Genomic DNA, 19,587 nt, shown 5'->3' on the forward strand with positions numbered 1-19,587 from the left:
AATCAGTTTGAATTTCAAACTTCATGTTTAACATGAAGGTATTCCTGGGGCACCCATGTTATCAACTAGTCAATACAGAGCACTATGCATGCATTATGTGCTTTTCCCTATCAAATTAAACTATGAATGGCAAGAGGATGTCACACAACCACACATACCCTTCTTCCCCAGATCCTCCAATAACACTGTGTCTCAGGGCTTGTCTTCACTGCCGGGGTAAGTTGACCTAAGTTACCTACATAGCTTACGTTGACTTACCCTGGTGTCTTCGCTGCGCTGCGTCAATGCGGGGACACTCTCCGGTCAACTTCCCTTACTCTTCTCGGAGATCTGGAGCACTGGGGTCGACCAGAGCGCCCTCTGCTGAAGATTTAGTGGATCTTCACTAGACCTGCTAAATCGATCCCTGCTGCATCAATTGCAGAAGCATCGATCTCCCCGTAGTGGAGACCAGCCCTCATCCATAACTTGTGCAGATCACTTCCAATTGTGTCAGAAGTGGCACCCACTGCTGTGGGGCTCTTTCTGAAGGTCCCCAGTGGCTTCCACTGCAATTATTTCACTTTGGAATACTTGGCCCCAAGCATGTGGAACCTCAACTCAATGCATGATTTAATGAGTGTATATTTAAATAGAAATTTAAATAAAAGCAAGTGGAATTGTTCTTCTTTGTTCTTTGTAAAAAGGGAAATTAAATACCATACATTATTAATGTAACATTCTGGTAGCAATTTTACACAAACAAAGCCAGGGAAATAATTCACAGTTCCCACATTAACATAACTTTTTGATACCGTACATAAAAATTTAGTCATTACAGTTAACAATATATGCAGAAATGGAAAATATTAGACATGAACAAGACGACAAAGTATGGCTTAGGGAAAGACCATATACTTTGCTGGCATAACTTGGCTCCATAATTTTGCATTTTCTTACCTTTGATCTTACTGTCTCAGCAATTTAATAATATTCATGCCATTTTTCCACAATATTGAATATTCTTTTGGAGCCACAGAACCCTTAGAATCCTTTGTTTTAATAAGGAAGAACATCACACTGTAGGCCAGGAGATATTTCAACCCACTTGACTAAAAGGCAGGAAATATCACAAACCTTAGAAATATAGATGACAGTTCAAATCACTGACACAAGACAAAGTCTGTCATCCTTCCATTAGGTTCCATATAAGAAGTCAAAAATTATTGTGCAGAAGAAAATTGTATTATGAATCAGAACAAGTTATGTGCCTCCACCAAACATCTGATCTTGACCTACAGAGTTACCACGTTAAATAGCGATGCAAAAGACTACTTAGTTCTTATGAATCAAAGTTTTTGCTATATTAAAGGGAGTAATTGAATTTGCAAGTTGAAGGAAAACCCAAAACAAGAGAGAATGACAGAAGAAACAAAAGATCTTTCATTTTAAATAAGATGGATTAAATAAAATAAGGGGGAGATTTTCACATTCCTATGGGAGTTAGAAGCACATACTCCAATGAAAATCAGTGGGACACACGCCTATAAATCCCTTCTAAAGTGCTATAAAAATCATCACCACAGGCTCTTAAATGAACACTGTTGCCACTCTTACACAGGAGTCAAATTTACATAACTGTTACATGTGAAATTGATTCTGCTCACACAGGTAAGGCATAATTATGAGAAAATGCTCTTCTATGCTAGCCAAACTATCACCCTTCCAGTAAAAGTTAATATAATGCAAATCTCTAGAACAGAGTAATAAATATACTTGAAAAGAAGTTTATCACAGATCAGTGACAAAGAGAATTTATTTTACACCACATACTGTAATATGTAAGGAAAAATTAAAGAACAGTTGCATCCTGTACAAAACATTAGGATCTTTGTTTGCAAGAACAAATTCCTGATCAGCTGTATCACAAAACTATTATCACCACATTTAACATTAATACAGTTTGAAGATAATAGATATCTAAATTACAAGATTTTCTCCAGCTGAGCAAAGCATTCATGGAGGAAAAAAAATGAAAAACGCCCACCTTTCAAACTAACATCTTCTGCATCATAGATTTTCAATCAATAAATGAAAATGCAAACAATGTTGTATATGGTACATCTTTATCAAAACACTACTTGATGATTTTAGGTAATAAATCTCTGTAAGATACATATTACAGAAGATTAGAAATCAATATTCATCCTAAATAATCATGAATGCTTTTTGACATTACTCACCCCACTGGAGAGGAGCCAACTGCAGATGCTCTAGGACCAGTTGATTAAGAACTCCTTCTACACTTGCTTCCCCTTCACGCTTCAAAGAAGGGTAAATGAGAGTTAAGGAAAAATTTGACCCAGAGAGAAAGGGAGCCTGTAGCACAAACATTTGTGATTACTGAAAACCAAAACTGAACTTTAAGGATTTATTAAAGATTCAAACCTTCATATCTGTTTATTAATCTGTGATGTTGGATAACGGACAATTAATTATAGCAGTTTATATCTTCACTGTGGAAACATTAAGTGTCAGATTCTGACCTTGCCATGGTGAAGCATGCGTGAAAGTCAGACCCAAGTGGCTAGGAAAAAATGTAATCTGGACCTTTCATCATCACATGCAAGGCCCACACCTCTGACAGTCTATGTGCCTGGTGGCAAGGTCTGGCCTCACACCCAAGCAATCTCATCACACCCTTTTCGCACTGTGGAATGGCTCTGGACATATCGCCTACCTACTCCTTACAGTGCTGAAGGAAGCACAAGGTTCTCACACCACCTTGATCCCGTTCAAGTGCTAGGTGGGAAACGTGCAGTAACTTCCTATGCCTTCTCTTCATACACCAGTACACTCAAGAAAAACAAAATATGAAGGAGTACAAATCAAACATATAAAATATGGGATAAGCAGAAAAATAAAACCTCTGCTGTAAATAGAAATAAAATGTAACGTAACAGTTTGGGGGGAAAAAAGGGAGAAAATGGGAGTTCCTCCTATCAAACAATTCTACTTACCTTTGGCTTTGAAATAAAAGGGAAACATAGGATTATTTTCCTTGAATACAAAATGTAAACCACGAATCACTATTAAATAAAATCAATGAATTTACTTACAAGCACTGGGTTCATGCTGTGTTTAGGTGTGCCACACTATATATCTTCCTTTAATTATATGCATTATTACAAAAGAGGCTAATTTAAGAGCTCATAATCCAGGAAATCAAAGTTGCACAGCAAGTTCCTTGTACTGGGAAATTAGGCTGTAGGGGCTTGAAACACACATATTTCCTAAGTGCTAATAGAATAGTAAATTTAACTAAAATATCTTGTGTTCACATCATTTCATTTTCACTGTATATAGGTTAAAGCAACTACAGCGTCACAAATTAGTTTACAAAAACAAAAGCAATGGCTACTTTTGAATTCAAAGCACTCTAGAGAAGTAAGGGTGCAGATATAAATCCTCTTGCATTTCACGGCTTATTAAACAGTGTTAATGTAAAGATGTATCAAATAAATTGCATGACCAAAAAGCTTCTGCAGAGGCATAGAAAAAAAAATGATTACTTGTCTTACACTACAATAATTGTGGTTCTACAAGATGTAGCCAGTGTGAATCTCATTGTAGCCATGCACGTGTCTCATAGAAACAAGCTCAATTTTTTGAATAGCTCTATCCGTTGGGGGAAGTGCATACTCCAAATTGAGGGCATAAAAAGGGCAGAGTGACATTGTCCCTTCCTCAGTTTCCTTGCAATTTGAACCTTGTCGTAGCTGAGGACTCCAAAAACAGGGACAGAAGGTAGATTGTCAGATGCACACCGATAACATTATTTTAAACATCACAGTTACCGTAGGGTAAGTAACCATACTTTCTTCTTCAAGTATCTGTCAGTAAGGATCCCACTGTAGGTTACTGGCATCTGTGATAGAATGAGTGACAATTTCTCATAGTTTACTAGGAGGACCAGATGGGTGAACAGAGAAAGTACACTGATGAGGCTTGTCAAGAGTTTCCTGATATGATCTCTCTCTGATCACCCAGTTATCTAGATGCAGATAATTGTGGATGCCCATTTTCCTTAGGTGTGTCACTACTACGGCAAGGCACTTTGTAAAGGCTCTTAATGCAGTTGAATGGCACTACCTGTGGGAGGGGTGAATGGCAATATAGAAGTATGCATCCTGTAATCTCAGAGAGACAAACCAGTCCTTAAGCCTGAAGTGATAAATAATGAAGGCAAGCATTATCATACTGAACCTGAGACCATTCATTATCCCGAGATCCAGATTAGGATGAACCCTTCCCTCCCCTGCTTTATTCTTTGGAATGAGGAAATACAGGAAATAGATGACTTTTCTTCTTTATTTCTTCCTAACTGCTTTCACAGCTCCTAGACTCATAATGACTTCTTTTTGTCATAGGATCTCATGAGAAGGGTCTCAGAACAGGGACAGGGAAGGGGGACACAAAAGGAATTGGATAGAGTAGACATGGGTGACATATTCAGCACACATTTTTTGGCTATAATCGCCAACCATCCTCAATGGAAAGGAGTGAGGGTGATTTCTGAAGATCAGCTCCAGGGTGGTGGTGTTCTTGACCCCCCCTTCTTCCTCCATCAAACCTGCTGCCTCTGGCATGGAGCCTGATGTTTTATGGAGAAGGAAGATGATGAGTGTCTTCAAGAGTACAAGAGTCACTTTCTGAGCGGGCATGCCAGTTGGCAACCATGGAAATCAGAGTATGTGTTCTCTCATTCAGGGAGCTGGTACTGGTAAGGCACTGAAATATTAATACCAAGAATCTCAGTGTATCTGTCAAATTGTTCAGGAAATGAAGCACTTCATCCTTCCAGCTACTGAAGTCTATGCCCTTGAAGGGTAGATTCTCCATTGTTGCCTTGACTTCTTTTAGAATCCCAAACGCCTGTAAGCAGGAGGCTTGGTGCCTTGTAGCAGCTGTGGCCATGAAATAATCAGCCACTTCAGACTCATCCACTGCAATTTATAGCGCTGTTTTGGCTACCAATTGCCCTTCTTTGATTGTATCTCTCAGTTCCTCCCTGGACTCCCGCAGCAGCTTTGATAGGAAGGTCATTCTTTTCCAACTCAGAGACTGTATTTAGAAAACAGGTTTGCAATGTGGAATTGGAGAGAGGCTGACAAGCAAGCATCTTGGCCAAAAGGGTCTTGTTTCTTGGGATCCTTCTGTTTTGGATTCCCCTTGATGGGCCTAGCATTTCTTGGACTGCAGAAACCACAAGCAGCCTTAGGGTTGGGTGAATGTAAAAATGTTCAAAGTCCTTATGTAGGCTTTGGTAGCACTTCTCTACTAGCTTTGAATTCAGGAGAAGCAAGGCCAGGGTGCGTCACAGTCCCTTTGCTGGATTCAATATACACATATTAATTTGGAGGGCATACATTTTTGTGAGCACAAAGGAGCTGAGGATATCTAACAGTTTGCGCGTGTTACCTTGAATCACCCATGTCTTGATGTCCAAGGCTTCAGCTATCCTTGAGACAATATTTGGAATCCCTGAAATCATCAACAGCCAGGATTCACAAAGAATAATGCAAATAAATATTGCTGCATCTACCATCTTGTTACCAGTTGTCTTCACTTAATGTGCCATCCTACACTAAAAAACAACTGTGTAACAGTGGCTTTGTGAGCTGCCATGCTTATTGTCTCAATGATTTTAACATCAAATGTGTGCAATTAACAAGTAACAAATGTTTATGACTGCCAGAGCTACAGTCAAGGTAGAATATGACAATCAAGATGCATATGAACGAAAGAATCTAGTGTCACCAACTATTAAGTTTCTATGGGTCAAATTATGTCCTCAGTTACATCTGTGCGACTTTGTTGTCCTTCCTCTGTAACACCTGTGCAGCCCTGCTGGCACTCAGTAAACTTTTAATTGATGATATATAAGAAGGTGTGATACAGCATGGCTAGAGGGCAGCAGGAGAGGGTTAGAAGGGAGCCTTATTCCCTGTAAGGGGAAGGAAGTTTGCTATAGATTAATTAGAGCACCTGAAGCCAATTAGAGCACCTGAAGCCAGTCACATGATAAAAAACCCTGCTTCAGTCAGACAGTGTGGGAGTTGGAGCAGAGAGGAATTGGTGCTGGAGCAGAGAACAGTTTGAGGAAGTTGAAGCAGAGAAGAATTGGTGTTGCAGCAGAGAACAGTTTGAAGGGAAGCAGAGGACAGTTTGGAGAAGTGCTGTGGTGATCTAAGAAGTCCAAGACCCTAGGTAAAGTGGCACCCGGCTTGTACAGAGGGAGGGCAGGAAGCCCCCCACAAGCTGAAGGGCAGAAGAGGGAAGTAGCCCAGGGAAGGAAGTGATAGTTCAAGTGGTTTACCACTATCCTCAGGGCCCCTGGGCTGGGACCTGGAGAAGAGGGAGGGCCCAGGTCCCTCCCTCTCCACTCCCCTCCTCTAGGACACTAGTGGGGCAGTTAACATTCCACTGCAGGGGCAAGAAATGGTGCCCTGAAACCCCCCCCCCCAAAGAAGAGACAGCGCGAGACCCATCAAAATAGTGCCAGCAATTTGCCACAAAGGAATAAAATCCCAATCACTGTCTTATCTCTCTGCTGGTTCTATAGAACTCCCAGCAGTAACCAGCAGAAAAACTCAGTCAATGCAGCTAGCTGATACAACTCCTAAATACACACATGGACTGGAAAGATGACACCATCTTAGTGTCGGTCCCAGGATATTAGGGAGACAAGGTGGGTGAGGTAATATCTTTTATTGGACCAGCTTCTGTTGATGAGAGAAACAAGCTTTCAAGCTTACACAGAGTTCTCCTTCAGATCTGAGAAATGTACTCAGAGTATCACAGCACACAAAGGACCAGCTTCCTCTAGGACCTCCTCCACAAACTCCAAAAACCAACATCCATCCCATCCCTGCCCCCTGGATATTACTGCAGGGTTTGCAAAGAAGATTGGTTGTGTCCTGAAGAAAGCTGGTTCTTTGTGTGTTGTGACACTCTGTATGATTCCCAGACCTGAAGAAGAACTTCATGTAAGCTTGAAAGATTGTCTTGCTCATCAATAAAAGTTGGTCCAGTAAAAGGTATTACATCACCCACCTTGTCTCACCACTTTTACATATATTTTTCAGTTTAAAATTACACATTAATTCTTAAATACAGTAAATAAAAGTTGCCGTTTAATTAGAGGCCTATCACAAATATTAGAAAAGACAAAGGATAGTAGGTGTTAGTCTGGAGAATAGAACCTTGATATTGTGTTTCAGTTACTATCATGTATTTGTATTGCAATAGCACCTCGGGGCCCCAGATCCACTGTCTTAGGCATTATACAAACATATAACAAAGACCTTGCCCGAAAGAGTTTACAAACAAAATAAGTAAAATTTTAACATTTAGTTTTATAGAGTGAGGACCATTTATTTATTTTAGCACAGTAACTGTAGGAATAAAGTACAATTTATGATTTCCTTACATTATCAATTCTTTGGGGGTAGGGTCTCTCATCCTGTGTGTCTGCACACCACCTTATAAAATGGAAGTTTATTATTGCCTGGTGACTCTGGATGCTCACGCAATGGAAAGAACATATTTGATCATTTATAACAAACAATGCTAACATTAGAAAAAATCAATATACACTGAAATTTACTTGAAAGATGCATTCAGATTCTATGGCTTTTCTCACCCACTGAAGGGAAAAATGAATTTTCTTTTGTTCTATACTGAAAGGGTTATCTCTAGGATCTTTAACGTGATTTATTGGTTTTATGTTGCAGCTCGCGCATTTTAAATAACTATTTAGTTGTTTTTAAAATAAAATAGAATAGAATAAGCCTGAAATGTATTTTAAAAAAAGTGGAGGTTACTTACTGTAACTGGATGTTCTTCAAGATGTATGGTCACTATTTGAATTCCACGCATGGGAAATGCACGCGCACTATTGTGCCCAAGTCCAGAAGTTCTTCCAAGCAATGTCTGTTGTCACATGTGCAGTGCATCTCCTTTTGCACTGACAGAGGGTGTAATTGGCATTGCAGGTCAATGCCTTTCTAGTTCCTCTTCTTACTGTAAATCCAACAGGATGCGAAGCAGAGGGATGGAGGGCAGGTAGTGGAATACAGAGATCAAACATATCAAAGAACCTTCAGTTAGAGTAAGTAACCTCCACTACTACTTCTGATGATGGTCCCTACGTGTATTCCACACATGGATGATTAGCAAGCAGTGTTCAGACTGGAGGAGGTGCAAGGAAGCTGGTAGCAAACATACTTGCAATATTGCTGACGTCACTGCTGCATCCGTGGGCCGGGGCATGAATTAGGGCAATAGTGCATCAAATATGTGTGGATTGAATTCCAAGTGGCTGCTCTGCAGATGTCCTGTTGTGGAACAGCTGATAGGGATGCGATGGAGGCAGCTTGTTCTCACGTGGAGTGAGCTGTGACAAGCCCAGGAGGAGGAGTGTTTGCTAACTTGTAGCACTCTAAGATGCATCCTGAGACCCATTTGTAAAGCCTCTCAGAGGATATGGCTTGTCCATGGAACCTCTCTTCTATGGTGTTAGAACGTCTCAATAATTTCTTAATGGGTTTGGCTCTTTGCAGGTAGAACATCGGATGCTGAGGGAGTGAAGTCTCTTGGGCTATAGTTGAGGAGAAACCTTTTCTTTGTGAAACAATGTATAAGGTGGATCCTCCATGATGGTGCCAAGCATGCTGACCCTCCACGCTGAGGTGATAGCTATTCAGAACACTACCTTCATGGATACGTGGGCCATGGTACAAGTCACCGTGTATTTGAAAGGTGGACTAGTGAGCTTGGACAGGACAATGTTAAGATCTCATTTAGAGATAGGTTTAAGCATTGATGGGAAGTTCCTGATCAGATCTTTAATGAATCAAACTGTAGCGGAGTGAGTAAAGACAGAGCATTCTTCCACCAGAGAGAGGAGGGCACTAATCACTGCTAGGTGTACTCATAGCAAACTAATAGAGACACTTGAAGTCTTTAGAGATAGGAGACAGTCTAGAACAACCAAAATGCTTACAGTATCTGGAGAACGTTAGTGCCCTTGTGCTTAGTCTGAAAAACATCTCTGACTTGATATCAGATTCTAGTACATTATTTTCTACTCTGGTTAAGGATCACCTGAATGGGGACTGAACACAAGAATTTTGTTTTCAATGCCCATCCAAAAACTAGGCAGTGAGATGGAGTGAGTTCGGATTGTGATACTTGGTCTTCCCCTGATTTGGGTTAGGAGATCTGAAAACAGGTGAATCCTGATTGGTGGATGGGCAGACACTCTTAGAAGATCTGTGAACCAGAACTGTCAGGGCCAGTGGGGAGCTTGAAGAAGGATGTTGGATTTGTTGCAACGTATCTTCCATACAACCTGCGGAAGTAGGGGAATGAGAGAAAAGGTACCTCTGAAGCCATTCATCTAAGACATCAGCAGACCATTGCCTTGGGAGTCACAACACATGGTTCATCTTGAGCAATATAGAAGTAGCTTGCTTGAGACACAAAGAGGTCCTATAGCAGAGTATCCGACTATGTATCTCACTTAGGACTGCGGTGCAAATCTCCCACTCATGGTCTACCAAGAAGCTTCTGCTTAATCTGTATCTCATGGAGCTGTGAACAGCAGGAAGGTAAACTGCATATATCATGACGCAATTCCTGATATGCCAGTTCCAAAGTCTGATGGCTTCCTGGCAGACGGCATGTTTATATAGACCACAGTGGTGATATTTTCCAACATTATCTGAACATGGAGTAAACATATAATCAGAAGGAAGGAATGATGAAGAGGCACTGTTGGAATCTGTGGACCAGTTCTTCCTCTTCCTCTCTGTAGACTGACAGAACGGGCTGGCAAGAAGGAAAGGATCAGTACAACTCCTCAGAGGGGCCCACACACCTCCTATAAAGATCCCTCAGATGCCAATAAGGCCAGGAAGAGAAATCAAAATAGTTGCAGGAGGCCCAGGAAATCAGTACCTCCGGTCCCTGTGGGGTTCATATCTGGCATAATGGTGAGCAAAGGCCCTTGACGGTCTGTCAGGGCTGAACAGCTTCTCAAGAAATACGGTGCAGCCATCTGTTCTGATTCATCGAAGTCCAAGAACTGCTCCATTGGTAGTGGTTGTGCGTCAATACCAGGGTACTCCTCCTGGATGGTTGGAGGTGAGATAGCTTCAGGACAGTGATCTAAGTCACTCCTCCGAAGTAAGGACACATGTATGAGGGGCAGTCCAGAAAGAAGTGGAGATTGTTGATAAGGCAGGAATATATCGTCCAGAATTATATAAGTCTGGCCCTGGTGTCCAAGGAGTTCCTGCAGTTAAGTGTGATGAATCCAGTGTATCTGTAGCGACTGGATGGTTTTTAGATGGACAAGGTAGTTTCAACGATGGGTCCAGACCAGCACTTGTAGACAGAACCAGCAAGCATCTAACCTAAAGCTTTGGTACAGAACTGATCGACAGAACCAGCAGATCTTTCTTTACATATCTTGCATTCAGATCTAGGAGTCTTCATAGGAGCTAGCTTCTTAGGTTCCATTCACGACAACTCACTCATTGTTTGCAGACTCGGGAAGGAAGAACATTTCTTTTGGACAGCCCTCAACAAGGATCTGTCCTTGTGCCCATGAGAGTGCCCTCTACTCTCAGGTACGGTGGAGCCGGGGGGAGGGTTTCCACAACCGAGGAGAAAGAAATAACCTATACTATAAACTTTTTAACCAGTAAGTATTAGTCTAAGAGTATAACTATTTACAAATGTTTTCTATGTAGGTTAAGAAACGAAGTGAAGAAGGACACAATTCTGACTCAGGCTATGCGATAGTAAGAAGGAAATGGAGCAGTGTCAACCTGTACCGTCTCTTATACTCTTGGTTAGGAACATGAGGAGATTTACTGTGCATGTGTGGGCCAACAGACACTGCTTTGAAGAACTTCTAGATTTGGACATGTGGCAGGCAAGTGCACTAATGTGGAATACACATAAGGACCATCATTCTAAAAATATGGGAGGTTTCCTTAAATCATTTCACACTAGAAATATTTATATTATGTAGTATTAGCATATGTAATTCTATCTATGGTTTTCACAGACGCACACTGACTACTAGACTTTATATCTAGTGTTTATATCCTATCTGTGTAAAGAGAACATTTGACCGGAACATATGGGCTTTTTAAATCATATTCATATCTTGTCAATTTACGAAACGTTTAAAAATCATTTGCTAAGTGATAATTAATTTGGTAATTGACTAAAAGATACTGTTTTCCTCTAGTTCTCTGTACATGTAGAGTATAATAATGGAGAAAATGAGTCAATATGGTCAGCAAGATAGGCAGTGGTCACCGCACACCAGTAGCCTCTCTGCTGTCCATGTTTGTAGGCCTCACAGCAAAGGACAGTCTTAAGGAGGGTTTTGAAGAAGGATGAGTTAGTACTGCAGATGTTTACAAGGAGCGTGTCACAGCTATGAGGGAAGAATGTGAGAACACACAACAGTGCTTGTTTGAAAATTTAACAAGTGGACTATCAGAGGCAGCAGATGATCTTTCATTATAAAACAAGAGATGATAGGTAGAGTTAGGGTGACCAGATGTCCCGATTTTATAGAAACAGTCCCAATTTTGGGGTCTTTTTCTTATATAGGCTCCTATTACCCCCCGCCCCATCCCAATTTTTCACATTTGCTGTCTGGTCACCCTATGTAGGGTAGGGACAGGTCATGAAGGGCCTTGGAAGTAAAGACAAGTAGCTCGCGTTTGATACAATAGAGAACAGGGAGTCAGTGAAGGGATGGAAAGAGACATGATGTGGACAAATCAAGGTGCTTGCAAAATTATCTTTGCAGCAGTATTCTGAATGAATGTAAGTGGGGCAAGATTGCATTTACTGGCCACAAAAAAGAATGTTACAGTAACCAAGACATTACCTGATGAGAGCCTGCACATGAGTTTTAGCTGTGTAGATGAATAGTAAAGGCTGTAGCTTAGAAACATAATGCAGAAAGCAACTGCAAGACATAGACTAGCTTGGATATGAAGACCTAGAGTAGTCCGAGTCAAAGACGAAGGGGAGACGGATAAGCTCAGTGGTTTGAGCTTTGGCCTGCTAAACCCAGGATTGTGAGTTCAGTCCTTAAGGGGGGCACCTAGGGATCCAGGGCAAAATCAGTACTTGGTCCTGCTAGTGAAGGCAGGGGGCCAGACTCGATGACCTTTCAAGGTCCCTTCCAGTTCTAGGAGATAGGGATATCTCCATTAATTATGACACTTAGGTTATGGGTCTGAGTGACAGGTAAAATATTGGTCTTGTCCACAGTGATCAAGAAAGAAGGTATCAGGGAAGATTAAGAAGTCTGTTTTAGCTATGCTGAGCTTGATCTGACAGCTAGACATCCACAAGGAGATGTCAGAGACACAGGCCAAGGTTTTAGTTTGGACAGATGGAGACAGAACCAGAGCAGAGAGTTAGAACTGTGAATTTTAGCATCAAATTGGTAATTGAATCTGTTCAAAAACAGAGGTGATTACCCACAGATAGGGTGTAGGAGAAGAGGACCAATGACAGAGCCTTGTTTAATCCCCCCCGGAAACCGGAGAGGATATAACGAGGATCCTCCAAAGGACACACTGAAGCAGTGATTAGAAAAGTAGCAGGAGAACCAAGAGAGAACAGTCTCATGGAAGCCAAGGAAAGATAACATTTCAAGAGGAGGAGAATGGTCATCTGTGCCAAAGGCAGGTGACAAATCAAGGCGGATGAAGATGGAGTACTGGTTCTTAGATTTCGCTAAAAAGAGGTTGGTAGATATTTGGCAAGAGCTGTTTCCGCTGAGTGCAAGAGTCAGAAGCCATATTGAAGAGTCTTGGATGGAACTGGAGAAGAGGAACTTCAGAAAGCAATTCCTCCTTTTTACACTAAGCCTTGCATTCCACTACACCTTAAGTGAGCTCACAATTCTCCAGTAATAGATACCCTGCTGCTTTGATTTCCTACTCTGTAGACATCCTAGGAGAACTGGTTTGTGGGGTTTGACCCTACCTGGATGACCCTACAGCAAGTGACTGGCACTGAAGACCAGAAGGGCAGTATCCCGTCACAGGGCCTCGCATAAAATTTAATTTAAACATGTGGATGAGTGAGAAGTTTACTTATTTAGGCGTAAAATCTCTAAATAAATTAAATTGCAGGAAGGACTGGATTACAACCTCAGGCTCACTGTATGACCTATGACAAGTAACTTGAATCTCTGCATGCCTATATTTCCCTAACTAGAAAGAGAAAAAAATAATATTTATTCATCTTTGTTAATTGTTTTGACATGTACACATTCAAATGACTGTACAAGGGATACTCATTACTCTGAAAATGTGCCCATGCAACAATGATGTAATCTTATGCAACACGCCTGTCCCTCTATGTGTTCAGAGTCCTATGTGCTGACTTTCTCCATCAAAGTATTTTTTCTACTAGTATTTAGCTTGTTAGCATTGCAGACGACACACAAAGATGAGAGTAAGCATAACCCTCTTCAAGTTCCGAAATCTTTATTGTGTGTAATGCATGCATCAGCTACAATGAACAAAACTTTACTTTTAGATTCCAATATGAGTCTGCAGGTCTGGCAGTTTAAAAGATTAGCTTTTTACTTGTACACTCAAAAAAATTGTTCTAGAGCCACAGAGGCAATGAATACTACACCCTATGATGCCATTTTAAAAAATAACTTTTCAGAGTGGAACTTTACTTTGTCTCTCTTAAGAGACGGGGCGAACACTGTATAATGTTTTATGTTGAAAATCTCGAAAACGGTTGAATGAACAAATTACATTCCCTAAGGAAAAAATTTGTCTCTTAGATTCTAACCAAATTTATCAATGTATACTGCTGTTCCAAAGACACCATATAACTAAAGCACAACCTACTGAATGTATTGTGTTTGAAATGTGATGCTAAAAAGGAATTTGGTATAGATTTATCAAATTGTTTTCCATTTTAAATCCCTTAATTGTTTTCTATCTGCTGTGCAGTGTTTCACCTCAGGCATGCTGAAGATGTTTTTTATGTCACACTTGTCAGTTTCAGTATGAATAAATACAGGTGGATGAATGCATCCCAGTCTTACTTCAGCATAAATAAATTAGCAAATTTTCATAAATAGAAATTATACTAATGAAAAACTGTTTTAAATTATTAATGAACATTGTTTACCATAAATCTGTTTTCTCATTTGCATTTTGAACTTTTGGAATGCTGATTATGGTGCTGTTTTGATTTTGCTTAAGGCACTTGTTTAGGTTTTGAAAAACAAGATGAACTCATTTGCTGATCTCAGTCAACAAGATGGACAAATGAAACCTCACTTGTTTCTTGAGACAAAATGGGGCAGTAAAGGAGATTTATTACAAAGTACAACACGATTATACATAAATATTTATTTAACAGTCTAAAAATCATAAAGCTACCCCAAGAGATGAACGATCTGAATGCAAATGTAAACTATTTCTAAAACTGATCAAGCTTCACATAAGGGTGGAATGAATCATAGAAATTAGATAGAAGAGATATATTAGGCTGTCAAAACCATCGCTCTATCAATGCTAGATTATAACTTAAAACATTTTCTATTACTTTGCCAAGTCTTGTTTTAAATGTCCCATATAAGTGAAAGGATATGTAATCGCCATACTTATCAACAAAACTTTTAACAACCTTAACCCAAAAAATAGAAACCTTTAAAATATCATCAGGATGTCACACGGTACCCATGTGGAAGATGGCTGCCTAGTCCCACATCTCCTTGTGTCCCACATATTAATTCATCTCCCATAATTACTGTCCTAAAAAAATCAGCAACTAAGTTTGTCATAAACGTTTAAATTAGTCTCCTGGATGAACTTCAGACTGTTGAATGTAGATTCCAATGAAACAATGAGAAGCAACAAAAGACCTAAGTTGGAATCACCTAAGCAGCTGAAGGGGGAGACCACAAGGGCACAGCAGAATATAGCCCAGGATATCATGGCACTGCAAGAATTCCTCACAGACTGAGTGTATTCAATCTCCAAAGATATTTGTGGCCTCTCTACAGATGTATGTGATGTAAAATCCCAAATGGCTCACTTGGACAATGAGCTACAAAGAACTGCCAATAAAACCAATGAAATTAAAGAAGAAACTGCCTCCTGAAAGCTTGGACTAGACAAAGTGGAATAAAAAACAGGATGGTTTAGAAAACCAATCTCAAAGGAACAATCTTCACCTCCTGGGTGCTGCTATATGTCTAGACTAAAGAGAATGATATTATAAAAGTGAAAGCAGTTATAAAAAATTTATAATGTAACAAATGGGAAAAAAAGGCAAGCCGATTAGTAATAAATACAAAACAGAAGCAAGGAACTGTAGAAAATTGATAACAAACAAAAAAAGACATCAGGAGAAAACTATGTCCAGTAGTGACAGGAACAACAACAAGGAGTTTACAAAAGGATTCCTAACAACAGCATTACTCCATTATCAGATGGAAATGGTAGAACTGTCAACGATAATGCAGAAAAGGCAGAAACGGACAAATAAATATTTCTGTTCTGTATTTGGGAAAAAGCCAGATGATGAAGTCAGATCACATGACGACGACATTCTTTCCATTCAAACAGTAACTCAGGAGAATGTTAAACAGCAGTGACTAAAGCTAAACATTTATTAAATCATCAGCTCTGGATAACTTGCATCCAAGTTTTTTTTTAAAAGAGCTAGTCAAGTAGATTGCTGGACCATTAATGCTGATTTTCAGTAACTCCAAAAGTTAGGGTGACCAGATGTCCCAATTTTATCGGGAGGGTCCCAATATTTACTTGTTTGTCCTGCGTCCCAACCAAACATCGCGAATTGTCCTGATATTTTGCACTCCAGAGCACAGGTTCCCACAACTCAGCCCCAGCCCAACCCTGCCCCATTGGATCCCTCCCCAAATCCCCACCTTGGCCCCGCCTCTCCCCCAAGCCCGCCACATTCCTCCTCCTCCCCCTTCCCTCCCAGGCTTGTGCGAATCAGCTACATGGTGGCGCAAGCGCTGGGAGGGAGGAGGAGAAGCAGTATGCGGCAGCTCGCTCAGGGGAGGCGGAGGTGAGCTGATGCGGTGGGGGGGCGAGGCAGGAGCCCCAACCAATTTTTGCTATGCCCTAGTGGCTTTTTTTTTTTTTTTGCTCCGCCAGTGACCCACACCCCCATGTTCCAATATTTCATGTCTCTCATCTGGTCACCCTACCAAAGGTAAATGTATTCCTCTAGAAACAATGCAGGCCACATATACAGGATGGGGGACTTTATCCTGGGAAGCAGTGACTCTGAAAAAGATCTGGGGGTCATGGTGAATAATCAGCTGAACATGAGCTCCCAGTGCAATACTGTGGCTAAAGGGATAATGCAATCCTTGGATGTGCAAACAGAGGAAGCTCAATTAGGAGCAAAGTGGTTATATTCTCTTTGTATTTGACACTTGCGAGTCCATTGCTGGAATACTGTCTCAAGTTCTGGTGTTCACAATATAAGGAGGATGTTGACAAATGGGAGAGGGTTCAGAGAAGAGCCAGAAGAATTACTGAAGGGTCTGAAAAAGCATGTTGTATAGTGGTAGGCTCAAGAACCTCAATCTATTTAGCTTACCGAAGAGAAGGTTAAGGGGTGACTTAATTACAGGCTATAAGTACATACACAGGGGGAACAGAGAACAGTATAACATGATCCAATGGGTGGAAGCTGAACCTAGACACATTCAGACTGGAAATAAGGAGTAAATCTTTACCAGTGAGGGTAATTAACCATTGGAACAGTCTGGCCAGGACCGTAATGTAGTCTCCATCATAGGCAATTTTTAAATCACAATTGGATGTTTTTCTAAAATACATGCTCTAGTTCAAACAGGAATTATTTTGGGGATGTCCTGTGCCTGTGCTATATATGAGAACATAGTGGATAATCACAGTGGTCCCTTCTGGCTTTAAAAAAAAAATCTATGAATCTTATAAGGAACTAGCAACAACGGTCCATCACACTTGTCACATCACATCTAAGTTATTGTAATTCTACCTAGAGCTGAACCAATATGCCACCCAGATATTGCAGTGTGTGCAGAACATACTGGCTGGTTTCCTAAGCAGAATCAACAAGCTTGAATACATTATCCCAGGGATTTACACACCGCACTGGCAGCCAATGTAATTCCAGATCTAATTCTAAGTTCTTGTCCTGCTCTTCAAAGCCCTGAATGGATAAGGGTTCATTTACCTCATGGAACATCCATCTTTCTTCACTCCTCAGTAACTTGCTACACTCAGACACATTTTGGCTGGTAGAGCTCATGTTTCCTCCTGGCACAATGGGGAGAAAGGTATTAACAGCAATGGCCTCACAAAAATGGAACAAACTTCAGCTTGATGATATTTGGCTGACTCTGAATCCTGAGCTCCTTCACACGACATGGTAAGATGTACCTATTTAAATGGGCATTTCCCTAAATAACCATGCAGGGGAAAAAAAATAAAAAAACAGCCTCTGTCACTGTAATTTAATATATATTTGTAGTTTGTCTCTATTGTGGTGGTGGGTTTGTGTCTGATAATTAGTCTGAAATTGACGATATATTTATAGAAAAACAGATTATTATCAGAAAGTACCAGTTATTGTATTGTGACTATTTATCTGTGACAGATCTGAACTGACTGATAGTGGAAACGAATAACTCTAAGGTATTTCTTAAAAAAAAAGAAAAATAAAAAGAAAACCACAATTTAGTACGAGTGCCAACATATCCTATTACCAATCTCCAGGATCAGTCTGTGTCCCACAAAAACACTTAGAACCGTGTAAAGTTATTCAAAAATGAAGGTTACTTATCTGTGACTAGAACTGTTCAAGATGACGTTCTATACGTTCTCAATTAAGGAAACTAGGCTCACTCTGAGACTCTGGAATATTCTGGAAAGCAGTGTGCACTGGGGGCCTATAAAGGAGGGGGTTAGATTTATTAGAAACTGGGAAATCTTTTGGGAAAAGAGGAGCCTATACAGGAAGGATGGGCTCTACTTAAAGCAAAACGGAATCAGGTTGCTGGCACATAAAATTAAAAAGGTCGTAGAGCAGTTTTTAAAGTAAGGGCTGGGAGGAAGCCGACAGGTGCAGAGGAGCATGTGGTTCAGACACAGACATCCCTTAGGGGAGGGTCTATTAATGGAGATTATCTATATCCTAGTAAGGAGGAGTGGGTAGAAGATGATAAAATACGGGTAGAGTCTGATGAGAAACAGTTAAATGAAAAAGACCCATTCAATTACATCACAGAATGGCAAACAGCTGAAAAGTGACAATTTTTAAGTGTTTAGATACAAATGGTAGAAGTCTAAATAGTAAGATGGGTGAATTTGAGTGCCTCGTATTAAATGAGGATATTGATATAACAGACATCACAGAAACTTGGTGGAATGAAGATAATCAATGGGACACAGTAATATTGGGGTACAAAATATATCAGGAGGACAGAACAGGTTATGCTAGTGGAGGAGTGTCACTATACGTGAAAGAAAACAGAGTCAAATGAAGTAAAATTTTAAATGAACCAAACTGTACCATAGAATCTCCATGGATAGTAAGGCCATGCTTGAATAACAAGAATATAGCAGTACGGATATACAACCAACCTCCTGACCAGGATGGTGATAGTGACTGTGAAATGCTCAGGGAGATTAGAGAGGCTATAAAAATGAAACACTCAATAATAATGGGGGATTTCAACTATCCTCATATTGACTGGGTATATGTCATCTCAGGACGGGATGCAGACAAAGTTTCTTGACACCTTCAATGACTGCTTCTTGGGGAAGCTAGTCCTGGAAGCCACAAGAGAAGCAATTCTTGATTTAGTTTTAAATGGAGCAGAGGATCTGCTCCAAGACATGAGTATACCTGAACCACTTGGTAATAGTACAGTAAGTCCCCACTTAACGTCATCTCGCTTAACGTTGTTTCGATCTTACATCCGTGCTCCTTTAAAATTATGCAATGCTCCACTATAACATTGTTTGGCTGCCTGCTTTGTCCACACTGGCAGTCCTCCATCAGCTCCCCCCCCACCCCAGAGGACCCTGCAGATCAGTGCCTTCCCCAGCTCCTCCTGCCCATGACAATCAGCTGGTTTGCAGCATTCAGGAGGCAGGAGGTGGGGGCGGAGCGAGGACTCAGTGCACAAGCTCCCCCTTTCTCCTGAACACCGTAAACCAGCTGATTGCTGCAGGCAGGAGGCGGGAGGGAGCGAGGATGTGGCATGCTGAGTAAAGGGGGAGAAGAGGTGGGTTAAGGGTGGGGGGTTGGGGGAAAGGGTGGAGTGGGAGGGCCGAGTGTTGAGCCCCCTGCCCCTGGTGCTTGCAACATAGGGGAAGCTGCCGCTGCTGTTGTGCAATGTGCTTCTCCTAGCCTGTGGCACCTTCAGCCTTCTTGCCTGCCTCACTGTCTGCAGTGCCAGTGGGCTGTGCCTGTGTGGGGGTAAGGCTGGGGCACCTCCTG

General features: G+C 41.0%; 1 protein-coding gene across 5 annotated transcripts in view; it reads right to left on the reverse strand.

Annotated features, from left to right (window-relative positions):
- Positions 1-19,587, reverse strand: part of TRAPPC9 (trafficking protein particle complex subunit 9) — an 840,301-nt gene that overhangs the window by 391,918 nt on the left and 428,796 nt on the right. For all 5 annotated transcript variants that reach the window (XM_050940629.1, XM_050940628.1, XM_050940630.1 and 2 more), the window contains exon 21: positions 2,223-2,313. In XM_050940629.1, coding sequence (XP_050796586.1) covers positions 2,223-2,313 — 91 coding nt within the window. The remainder of the gene's footprint in view (positions 1-2,222; positions 2,314-19,587) is intronic.

The sequence above is a fragment of the Gopherus flavomarginatus genome, chromosome 2, assembly GCF_025201925.1.
Source record: "Gopherus flavomarginatus isolate rGopFla2 chromosome 2, rGopFla2.mat.asm, whole genome shotgun sequence".
NCBI classification, from domain to species: Eukaryota; Metazoa; Chordata; order Testudines; family Testudinidae; genus Gopherus; species Gopherus flavomarginatus.